The sequence below is a fragment of the Diaphorina citri genome, unplaced genomic scaffold, assembly GCF_000475195.1.
Source record: "Diaphorina citri unplaced genomic scaffold, Diaci psyllid genome assembly version 1.1 scaffold2868, whole genome shotgun sequence".
Lineage (NCBI taxonomy): Eukaryota > Metazoa > Arthropoda > Insecta > Hemiptera > Psyllidae > Diaphorina > Diaphorina citri.
In genome coordinates, this window is record NW_007380281.1 from 15,931 (window position 1) to 26,966 (window position 11,036).

General features: G+C 44.9%; 5 protein-coding genes across 5 annotated transcripts in view; 3 read left to right on the forward strand and 2 right to left on the reverse strand.

Annotated features, from left to right (window-relative positions):
• Positions 1–5,400, reverse strand: part of LOC103519656 — an 18,635-nt gene extending 13,235 nt beyond the window's left edge. Inside the window, exons 1-4 of the mRNA XM_008484745.3 lie at positions 5,025–5,400; positions 3,626–3,918; positions 3,284–3,492; positions 2,760–3,092 (exon numbers count right to left, since the gene is read on the reverse strand). Coding sequence (XP_008482967.2) covers positions 2,760–3,092; positions 3,284–3,492; positions 3,626–3,918; positions 5,025–5,331 — 1,142 coding nt within the window. The 5' untranslated portion in view covers positions 5,332–5,400. The remainder of the gene's footprint in view (positions 1–2,759; positions 3,093–3,283; positions 3,493–3,625; positions 3,919–5,024) is intronic.
• On the forward strand, positions 3,480–4,016 carry LOC103519652 (histone H2A). The gene has a single exon (XM_026831089.1). The coding sequence runs from the start codon at positions 3,575–3,577 to the stop codon at positions 3,947–3,949; it is 375 nt and encodes a 124-aa protein (XP_026686890.1). The 5' UTR covers positions 3,480–3,574; the 3' UTR covers positions 3,950–4,016.
• Positions 5,401–5,588: 188 nt separating the features above from the next.
• On the forward strand, positions 5,589–6,092 carry LOC103519649 (histone H2B-like). Its single transcript, XM_008484739.3, has one exon. It carries the CDS (start codon positions 5,649–5,651, stop codon positions 6,021–6,023), a length of 375 nt encoding a protein of 124 aa, XP_008482961.1. The 5' UTR covers positions 5,589–5,648; the 3' UTR covers positions 6,024–6,092.
• A 2,168-nt stretch (positions 6,093–8,260) lies between these two features.
• On the reverse strand, positions 8,261–8,796 carry LOC103519651 (histone H2A). The gene has a single exon (XM_026831090.1). The coding sequence runs from the start codon at positions 8,700–8,702 to the stop codon at positions 8,328–8,330; it is 375 nt and encodes a 124-aa protein (XP_026686891.1). The 5' UTR covers positions 8,703–8,796; the 3' UTR covers positions 8,261–8,327.
• Positions 8,797–9,131: 335 nt separating this feature from the next.
• LOC103519658 (histone H3) lies at positions 9,132–9,652 on the forward strand. Its single transcript, XM_008484746.2, has one exon. The coding sequence runs from the start codon at positions 9,189–9,191 to the stop codon at positions 9,597–9,599; it is 411 nt and encodes a 136-aa protein (XP_008482968.1). The 5' UTR covers positions 9,132–9,188; the 3' UTR covers positions 9,600–9,652.
• The last annotated feature ends 1,384 nt before the right edge of the window (positions 9,653–11,036 follow it).

Consider the following 11,036-nt stretch of genomic DNA (forward strand, 5'->3'; position numbering starts at 1 on the left):
GCGGGACCGGTTCTTCTTTCTTTCTTATCAAATGCAGTTTTTATTTTAACTACTTACCTTTGAAACCCATAACTTTTCAATAGTTTCTCGTCGATTATTTGTAGGTGTTCGTCATGTGCGGCAAAACTGTTTTAGAAATGTTGTACTTACCCAGTATAGATGGTTTCTCAACCTTTCATTTGGGACTTATAATATTAGGGAATTTTTTCTCTCATATTCTTTACAAGACTACGGATTTTAGTTAGCCTTGCACTTTTTGGTCGAGGCTTCTTGTACTTAACAAACGGAATGGACGAATCTCTAACCCGCCAAAATCATAACCGTTGGGCCTTTTTTAGAATAATTCCATGTTGTGAAGGTAGAACCGGTTATGGTTCGAGTATCTTTCATATACAAGACCTTGACTAGAGGTAAAACGACTTGTGTTACGGTTTTTAAAGTTTGATAACTACTTCAGTTCTTTTTGTTCTCTTGTCGTTCTTCTTTGGGTGGACAGTTCTTCACAACGTCTTTTAACGGACTTTTTCACAGTTTCCTGCAAATCTTCTCACTAACTTTTTGTTTCGAAGGTTCACCAATTGACAAAATGGTTGTGCTAGACTATCTTGAACTAAGAATGGGCGCGAAGTCGAAGTCTCTACGGAACGCCAGTCTATATCAGAAGTCTCTTGGCCTGTTGAATGGAGTCGACGCTACCTACAACACTTTCTCCAAAAAAATTAGAATTGGTGCGTGAATTGACCTTCTTTCACAAACTAGTTCTCTCCTGGTACTAGTTGTAATCTCTACTTAGTTTCTGACCCTACTGATCGTACCCCCGTTCACCAATTGGTCAAAATTCTCTAGATTGTAGTTACTTGGTCGTACTAACCGCTGACTACGGTTACCAAACGCTTCCCAAGAATCGATGTGACGTAACAATTTTCAAACCAAGTCCACTGAATAAAGTTTCCGCTTCTTGTTTATTATTAGCCTTTACTAATAGGAAACTTTTACTTGGTTCTGGGTAGTAGCCATATTTTGGACCTTCCTTTAACAAGATATTCAACCAAACATGAATTTTTGCAAATTTACCAAAACATGCAGAATCATCAGCATACCAATTTTGAATATAGTTGGCTGGATTCATGCATTTCCTGATGAGTGGAAGTGTTGCTATGGCGTACATGTGCATTGCCAAAGGATCACCTTGAGTTGTTCCTTCACGGCTTAATATGTAAGGCGAATCTTTGATAACAAAGATAGGATTACCTCTGTAGGTGTTGAAAAGAAATTTAGCACATCTCGGCCAATATATTCTGATATGCCACAATGCCAATATTCGATTAAGAGCATTAAATCCATTTGACGCATCGATTAGAAGAATGCCCTCATCATCTTCTGCATTCTCAAAACATTGTGACATCGCATGAGCCGCTCCTTCGATTCCAGATTTTATTCCCGTACATAATTGATCCGAACCACATTCTTGCTGGACATCGTCACCAGTGGCTAAGGCCATTGCTTTAGCAATCACACGTTGTAGAACTTCACTGATACCTATGGGGCGAACGCCTGGGCATTTGTCTAACGCAATACCACGTCTTGCTAGTAAAGCCCGTATTGAGTCCCAATTCACAACCTCATTAGCCATTCTACGTGCAAGTGATGCAATTGCTTCTCTTAGGCGCGAACTGTGATTTCCATAACGGATTAAGAAGCTTTTCCATAAATTTAATCGGACTACCTGAACTACCTTTTTTCCAAGGAAAACTCAACTTCCTTCGCTCGAATGAATTGGACATTATTAGAGCGAAAAATCGCAAACTCTGTGAACTTTTTCATTCGAACGGCAAATTAGGTACCTACCTACATTTATCTACCTACAAAAATATAATTTTCGATTCGTTTCAAAGCTACCCTACTTTTTCGGAGTTTTTCACAACTTTTTACGTAAGAATCGACCCTTTCTTCATACCTACCTACTGTTTTCACCCAAATGCAACTGCTCCGTTCTTTGTATTGAATGGAAATTGTTTTGTATTGAAATTGTAAAACCTACATGGGGGAAAAATTACAAACCAAATGAATAATAAAAAAATAGCTAGGTGTTATCCGCATCATCTTCGGAAGTAATAATTCTTGGCCCTTTTTACTCGCCTCCTCCTATAATTTGGAAAGTAGGTACCTACTGTATTGGGGAAATAGTAGAATGTTATTGTTGTGACATTGGGCCAGGTTTTAAGGGAAATGTATCAAATTTGAATACAACAAATTCTTTGAAAAATGCCCAAAACATGCAGGAATTGGTCTAATTGGCCACATTATGCATTTGCATATGAAAATATTATACCTATGCACAATTATTTCACAAAATCTAATATGGGCTCCAGCAATGACGAACCTAATAGGTAAGTAAGTATAGACACATACAGTGTACAACACCGTCCGTCGGGATACGAAGACGGTGGTCCAACGTGAGGCAGACAGAGAGAAACGTCGTGTATTATAGGAGGCACCTACTACTATTCATGCTCAAGTGATTGGATCCCGTGGGGTCTCAACAACAGTAGGTTGTTTCTTCTTCAATCTTCACGCAGAAGACGAGGAGGAGGAGGAGGGGGCGAGAATTAATTTTGTGGCCCTGAAAAGGGCCGTTTTAAGGAGTAGGGTAGAGATGATGAAGGGTTCGTTCTTCTTAGGCGCGTTCTCCACGGATGCGGCGGGCCAGCTGGATGTCCTTGGGCATGATGGTCACTCGCTTGGCGTGGATGGCGCACAGGTTCGTGTCCTCGAACAGACCCACCAGGTAGGCCTCGCTAGCCTCCTGCAGGGCCATCACGGCCGAGCTCTGGAAGCGCAGGTCGGTCTTGAAGTCCTGGGCGATCTCACGCACCAGACGCTGGAACGGCAGCTTGCGGATCAGCAGCTCGGTGCTCTTCTGGTAGCGACGGATCTCACGGAGAGCCACCGTGCCGGGACGGTAACGGTGGGGCTTCTTCACGCCGCCGGTGGCCGGCGCGCTCTTGCGGGCTGCCTTCGTCGCCAACTGCTTCCGCGGGGCCTTGCCTCCGGTCGACTTGCGAGCGGTCTGCTTCGTACGGGCCATGGTGCTTCAAATTTGCTTGTCAAAGAGAGAGACGGAAAGATTTCGAATGACACAAAAGCCCCAAACACAGACTCAAGATAAGCAGCGTGCCGCCAGCAGAGAGGTGCAAACGTTTCACCGCTCGTCGAGAGAGCAATACGAAAGAACCAATCAGATGTGTTCACAGTTGCTCATTGGCCACGAGATGTAGAAAGCGGTTCGTCCGGTACGAGGGAAACGGGCAACACAATCGAAACGAATTGTGCTGCCAAGTCGAGCATTCGGTTAGATTGTCGCACCATTGGCTCGGCCAGGGACCAATGGGAACGCACGCGAGATGGTGATTCGCGGCGAGCTGTGTAAAAAAGTTGAATCCTAGAAAAAAGTTGACTACCTTCGTTGACGGCACGGTGGCTATCAATAGTCTGCAAAAGGAACGATTCGAGCATCACCCAATCTCGTTCGTTTTCGATTCCCGGAGCCGTACCAATCCCACAGATCTACACAATGTCAGGCAGAGGCAAAGGAGGCAAAGCAAAAGCCAAGTCCAAGACTCGCTCGTCCCGTGCCGGACTCCAGTTCCCCGTCGGAAGAATCCACCGTCTCCTGCGCAAGGGCAACTACGCCGAGCGCGTCGGAGCCGGCGCTCCCGTCTACTTGGCCGCCGTCATGGAGTATCTGGCCGCTGAAGTTCTCGAGTTGGCCGGCAACGCCGCACGTGACAACAAGAAGACCCGTATCATCCCCCGTCACCTGCAGCTGGCCATCCGCAACGACGAAGAGCTGAACAAGCTCCTGTCCGGCGTCACCATCGCCCAGGGAGGAGTTCTGCCCAACATCCAGGCCGTGCTCTTGCCCAAGAAGACCGAAAAGAAAGCCTAAAGCGCCTTCCTCCTGCTTCGTCTTCGCCCTGCACCTACTTAAAACGGCCCTTTTCAGGGCCACCAAATCATTGTGTTCTGTCTATGAAACTGTATGTACCAGTACCTACCTGCTCCCAAGTTCGAACGATCTCGACAGAGTTTTTCCTGACAAAACTCACACACAGCTTTCGATCGGAAGAACCGAACACATCTATCTTCCTAGTAAGACTGTATTACAATATACAATGGTCAGTCAGTAAGTAGGTACATATTATCATAGGAGGTGAAAGGTGTGTGTCATGCTCATGCCGATAGATTGGTAGATAAAAATCATAGTTGAGATGATGGTTTCACAAGTTGAACATTATAATTGTATAAGTATTACATAAGTGTCCACCTGATGATGATCCAATGGTCGAAATGCGCATCGTGTAATATACATGGTATCCTTATCCTGTTGAATGATGCTTTTTTGAGTGTTCTTTTACCCTAACTTTTACAATATCTCTAACCGTTTTGTCGCTATAGCTGAAAACCGCCAATCTGTCCAAAAGCGATCAAAATACCGCCAAGCGCAGCGACCATCTTAACCAAACGTTTTGTGTTGCATCCTTGTCACATTAGACAGCTACATTCTACATACCAAATTTCAAGTCTCTAGCTCTTACCGTTCTCGAGATATTTTGTTTACAGACAGACACAGACACACGGACCAATGGCTGAAACTTTGGATTTAGGCTCCAGGGACCTCAAAACGTGTTTTACTTTCCATTACATTACTTTCCTTCCTATGGAATAAGGAAAGTAAAAAAAAAAAAATTATCGATTCAAGTAAACAAAGAGACACATCATATTATACCATATTTTGAGGGATCAAAACCCCACTCTTCAACCCACCGGGAGAGCAGTTTGGCTCTCTTCTCATTCGCACGGACAGACAACTTTACAATAAAGTATAAACTCGTGACGAAATGAAATACAAATACCTAGGTAGGTATGTTTGAGAAAACAACACGATTGGTGGCCCTGAAAAGGGCCGTTTTAAGAAGGGTTGGTCTGCTGCTGATGGGGTGAGACAGCTGGTGGTGCTTAACCGCCGAAACCGTACAGGGTGCGGCCTTGACGTTTGAGCGCGTAGACGACGTCCATGGCGGTGACGGTCTTTCTCTTGGCGTGCTCGGTGTAGGTGACGGCGTCGCGGATCACGTTCTCGAGGAACACCTTGAGAACGCCACGGGTCTCCTCGTAGATGAGCCCGGAGATACGCTTGACTCCACCTCGACGCGCCAGACGACGGATGGCGGGCTTGGTGATTCCCTGGATGTTGTCACGGAGTACTTTCCTGTGCCGCTTGGCGCCTCCTTTTCCGAGTCCCTTTCCTCCCTTACCACGGCCGGTCATGATGAATGCTGCTAGTTTGCTGCTACGAAAAACACGAACAACAAGCGAGTTTGAGATGTTTGATGGAGACCATTTTCGTTCGAACTAAAAACAGCGTGCCGTTTGTTGAGGGGCTCGCAAGCTGTGCCGGTAACTGAGGTGCTCGCGAGGAAGATTCTTGCATTGGAGTGACTTGAGGCCAATAGAGAGTCGTAAGGCGTTGTGATTGGCTTCGGTTTGTGGTGCGTTTGAGTACAAGTAAAGCGCGACGTTCTGCGAAACTCATCATTTTCATCTCGTTCTTTCGTCCGAGCAGATCTAACCCGTTACAATTTATAATGGCAGCTGGCAAGTCGAGCGGTAAAGCAGTGAAGAAAGCCGGAAAGGCCCAGAAGAACATCGCCAAGTCCGACAAGAAGAAGAAGCACCGCAGGAAGGAGTCGTACGCCATCTACATCTACAAGGTGCTCAAGCAGGTGCACCCGGACACCGGAGTCTCCTCGAAGGCCATGAGCATCATGAACAGTTTCGTCAACGACATTTTCGAACGCATCGCCGCCGAGTCCTCCCGTCTGGCCCACTACAACAAGCGGTCCACGATCACGAGTCGGGAAATCCAGACTGCCGTGCGTCTCCTGCTCCCCGGTGAGCTGGCCAAGCACGCCGTGTCCGAGGGCACCAAGGCCGTGACCAAGTACACCAGCTCCAAGTAAACTGCTGCTGCTTGTTTACATCTCCTCGCTCCCCACCCTTACTTAAAACGGCCCTTTTCAGGGCCACCATAAATTCTTCCCAACCAAATTTTCTACCATATCCGTAACAACAAGAGATATTGGTACAATTTCAACGCGGAACCACGACTTCGTACGCCATCTTACATTCCTGTTTTGTTCGTGCTACGGTCTCAAGTAGGAGAGTAAGATCCTACGTACTCCAGCTGTCGTCTCCCGACTGTCTATTGAATTGAATTGAATTGAATGTTCTTATATATTTTTTCATAATAGATTTATACAATAAAAATCTCCTAAGCTAAGCCTAACTTATTACTCATGAAGTTAAACTTCTAATTTGGGGGTTTTAGGTATGGTTTTGGGGGGGGGGGGTCTACTCTCATAACTTTTTCGATATCTCTAACCGTTTAGTGAAAACCGCCAAAATCGGTTATTTCCGCCTGTGCGAAGAGCCCGGTGCAACTTTTGCCAATTTTCAGATTTTTCCCATTACTTACTCTTTTCGCACCTCTATATCTCCGGAACTACTTGATAGAGCTCAAAATTTCAAGACATGTTTATATACCTTACCGAAATATGTGCCCTGAATTTCAAAAGTTTATCTCGAGAGGAAGCCGATCTATGAAGGTGAGAAAAACCTGCCGAATCGGTTCGTGTAAAGATACACAGGCGTGCGTACTGGAACTTGGCCTGGCGTGCGTACTGGAACTTGGCCCACCACCACCAGCACCACCACCACCACCACCACACCAACAACAACAACAACAACACCGACAACAACACCGACAACAACACCAACAACAACAACACACAACAACAACAACAACAACAACAACTCACGGAAAATTTTCAAAAGCTCGCAAATATATAGATAATAAGGAGATCTGTACCTACTAATGATGTGTAAATACACACTTAGAAAAAAGGAGTGAGATCCCCCCACAAAAACACAAATGTGAAAAAAAGGCCAAGTTCCTATCAAAAAATGTCGGCCTATAAAAGTGGTGAGATCAGAAAATTAAGGCCAAGTCTTCGTGTCTGCTGAAAATGCTGGATCTCAATTCCTTCAACCTTCTCTCAATTTCAACTTGACAATGTTTTCCTTTTATTTTCATGTTAATAATAGGTACCGCATTTTAGGTATTAATTTGAGAAGGAAAAATATTGCCAAGTTGAAATTGAGAGAAGGTTGAAGGAATTGAGATCCAGCATTTTCAGCAGACACGAAAAATTGGGAATGCAGACTTGGCCTTAATTTTCAGCTCCTCGATTACAATTACAATAATTGAGGAGCTGGGTGCAAAAAGGGAAATATGGATTCTTTGCCCTTTTTCCGCAAAACGGTTTTTTGAATAGAACGTGGTGCGCTCTATCTTCCAGCGTTTGGACTGCAGTGATAACTTTTTTTTTTTTTTTTTTTATGAGTTACAGCGTTTTTTGTAAACACACTTTTCAAGGATTTTGATGAAAAATTGAAAACTTTAAAGTTAATAAATCAGTTTGACGATTTTCATTTATTGCCCTTTTTGCAACCAGCTCCTCAATCGCGATCTCTAATTGTATTTTGTAACATTAGTAATGGGAATTACTTTTTTAACAACAGTTAGGTTAGGTTAGGTTAGCTTAGGTTAGGTTAGGTTAGCTTAGGTTAGGTTAGGTTAGCTTAGGTTAGGTTAGGTTAGCTTAGGTTAGGTTAGGTTAGCTTAGGTTAGGTTAGGTTAGCTTAGGTTAGGTTAGGTTAGCTTAGGTTAGGTTAGGTTAGCTTAGGTTAGGTTAGGTTAGCTTAGGTTAGGTTAGGTTAGCTTAGGTTAGGTTAGGTTAGCTTAGGTTAGGTTAGGTTAGCTTAGGTTAGATAAGGATACCATGTATATTACACGATGCGCATTTCGACCATTGGATCATCATCAGGTGGACACTTATGTAATACTTATACAATTATAATGTTCAACTTGTGAAACCATCATCTCAACTATGATTTTTATCTACCAATCTATCGGCATGAGCATGACACACACCTTTCACCTCCTATGATAATATGTACCTACTTACTGACTGACCATTGTATATTGTAATACAGTCTTACTAGGAAGATAGATGTGTTCGGTTCTTCCGATCGAAAGCTGTGTGTGAGTTTTGTCAGGAAAAACTCTGTCGAGATCGTTCGAACTTGGGAGCAGGTAGGTACTGGTACATACAGTTTCATAGACAGAACACAATGATTTGGTGGCCCTGAAAAGGGCCGTTTTAAGTAGGTGCAGGGCGAAGACGAAGCAGGAGGAAGGCGCTTTAGGCTTTCTTTTCGGTCTTCTTGGGCAAGAGCACGGCCTGGATGTTGGGCAGAACTCCTCCCTGGGCGATGGTGACGCCGGACAGGAGCTTGTTCAGCTCTTCGTCGTTGCGGATGGCCAGCTGCAGGTGACGGGGGATGATACGGGTCTTCTTGTTGTCACGTGCGGCGTTGCCGGCCAACTCGAGAACTTCAGCGGCCAGATACTCCATGACGGCGGCCAAGTAGACGGGAGCGCCGGCTCCGACGCGCTCGGCGTAGTTGCCCTTGCGCAGGAGACGGTGGATTCTTCCGACGGGGAACTGGAGTCCGGCACGGGACGAGCGAGTCTTGGACTTGGCTTTTGCTTTGCCTCCTTTGCCTCTGCCTGACATTGTGTAGATCTGTGGGATTGGTACGGCTCCGGGAATCGAAAACGAACGAGATTGGGTGATGCTCGAATCGTTCCTTTTGCAGACTATTGATAGCCACCGTGCCGTCAACGAAGGTAGTCAACTTTTTTCTAGGATTCAACTTTTTTACACAGCTCGCCGCGAATCACCATCTCGCGTGCGTTCCCATTGGTCCCTGGCCGAGCCAATGGTGCGACAATCTAACCGAATGCTCGACTTGGCAGCACAATTCGTTTCGATTGTGTTGCCCGTTTCCCTCGTACCGGACGAACCGCTTTCTACATCTCGTGGCCAATGAGCAACTGTGAACACATCTGATTGGTTCTTTCGTATTGCTCTCTCGACGAGCGGTGAAACGTTTGCACCTCTCTGCTGGCGGCACGCTGCTTATCTTGAGTCTGTGTTTGGGGCTTTTGTGTCATTCGAAATCTTTCCGTCTCTCTCTTTGACAAGCAAATTTGAAGCACCATGGCCCGTACGAAGCAGACCGCTCGCAAGTCGACCGGAGGCAAGGCCCCGCGGAAGCAGTTGGCGACGAAGGCAGCCCGCAAGAGCGCGCCGGCCACCGGCGGCGTGAAGAAGCCCCACCGTTACCGTCCCGGCACGGTGGCTCTCCGTGAGATCCGTCGCTACCAGAAGAGCACCGAGCTGCTGATCCGCAAGCTGCCGTTCCAGCGTCTGGTGCGTGAGATCGCCCAGGACTTCAAGACCGACCTGCGCTTCCAGAGCTCGGCCGTGATGGCCCTGCAGGAGGCTAGCGAGGCCTACCTGGTGGGTCTGTTCGAGGACACGAACCTGTGCGCCATCCACGCCAAGCGAGTGACCATCATGCCCAAGGACATCCAGCTGGCCCGCCGCATCCGTGGAGAACGCGCCTAAGAAGAACGAACCCTTCATCATCTCTACCCTACTCCTTAAAACGGCCCTTTTCAGGGCCACAAAATTAATTCTCGCCCCCTCCTCCTCCTCCTCGTCTTCTGCGTGAAGATTGAAGAAGAAACAACCTACTGTTGTTGAGACCCCACGGGATCCAATCACTTGAGCATGAATAGTAGTAGGTGCCTCCTATAATACACGACGTTTCTCTCTGTCTGCCTCACGTTGGACCACCGTCTTCGTATCCCGACGGACGGTGTTGTACACTGTATGTGTCTATACTTACTTACCTATTAGGTTCGTCATTGCTGGAGCCCATATTAGATTTTGTGAAATAATTGTGCATAGGTATAATATTTTCATATGCAAATGCATAATGTGGCCAATTAGACCAATTCCTGCATGTTTTGGGCATTTTTCAAAGAATTTGTTGTATTCAAATTTGATACATTTCCCTTAAAACCTGGCCCAATGTCACAACAATAACATTCTACTATTTCCCCAATACAGTAGGTACCTACTTTCCAAATTATAGGAGGAGGCGAGTAAAAAGGGCCAAGAATTATTACTTCCGAAGATGATGCGGATAACACCTAGCTATTTTTTTATTATTCATTTGGTTTGTAATTTTTCCCCCATGTATGTAGGTTTTACATTTTCAATACAAAACAATTTCCATTCAATACAAAGAACGGAGCAGTTGCATTTGGGTGAAAACAGTAGGTAGGTGTGAAGAAAGGGTCGATTCTTACGTAAAAAGTTGTGAAAAACTCCGCAAAAGTAGGGTAGCTTTGAAACGAATCGAAAATTATATTTTTGTAGGTAGATAAATGTAGGTAGGTACCTAATTTGCCGTTCGAATGAAAAAGTTCACAGAGTTTGCGATTTTTCGCTCTAATAATGTCCAATTCATTCGAGCGAAGGAAGTTGAGTTTTCCTTGGAAAAAAGGTAGTTCAGGTAGTCCGATTAAATTTGTGCATTTTCAAATTGACCTAACCATCTTCTTAAATTGGAAAACCTCATTGCCAATGTCCACAATTGTGGACATCTCCTCTGTAGTCATAGAATACCAATCAAATTTAGAGCAAAAAAAAAATAAAAAAAAAAAAATAATAAAAAAAGTTCAAAGAGTTTACGACTTTTCGCTCTAACAAAGATCTTTCATTAGAGCGAAAAGTCGTAAACTCTTTGAACTTTTTTTATTATTTTTTTTTTTTTTATTTTTTTTTTGCTCTAAATTTGATTGGTATTCTATGACTACAGAGGAGATGTCCACAATTGTGGACATTGGCAATGAGGTTTTCCAATTTAAGAAGATGGTTAGGTCAATTTGAAAATGCACAAATTTAATCGGACTACCTGAACTACCTTTTTTCCAAGGAAAACTCAACTTCCTTCGCTCGAATGAATTGGACATTATTAGAGCGAAAAATCGCAAA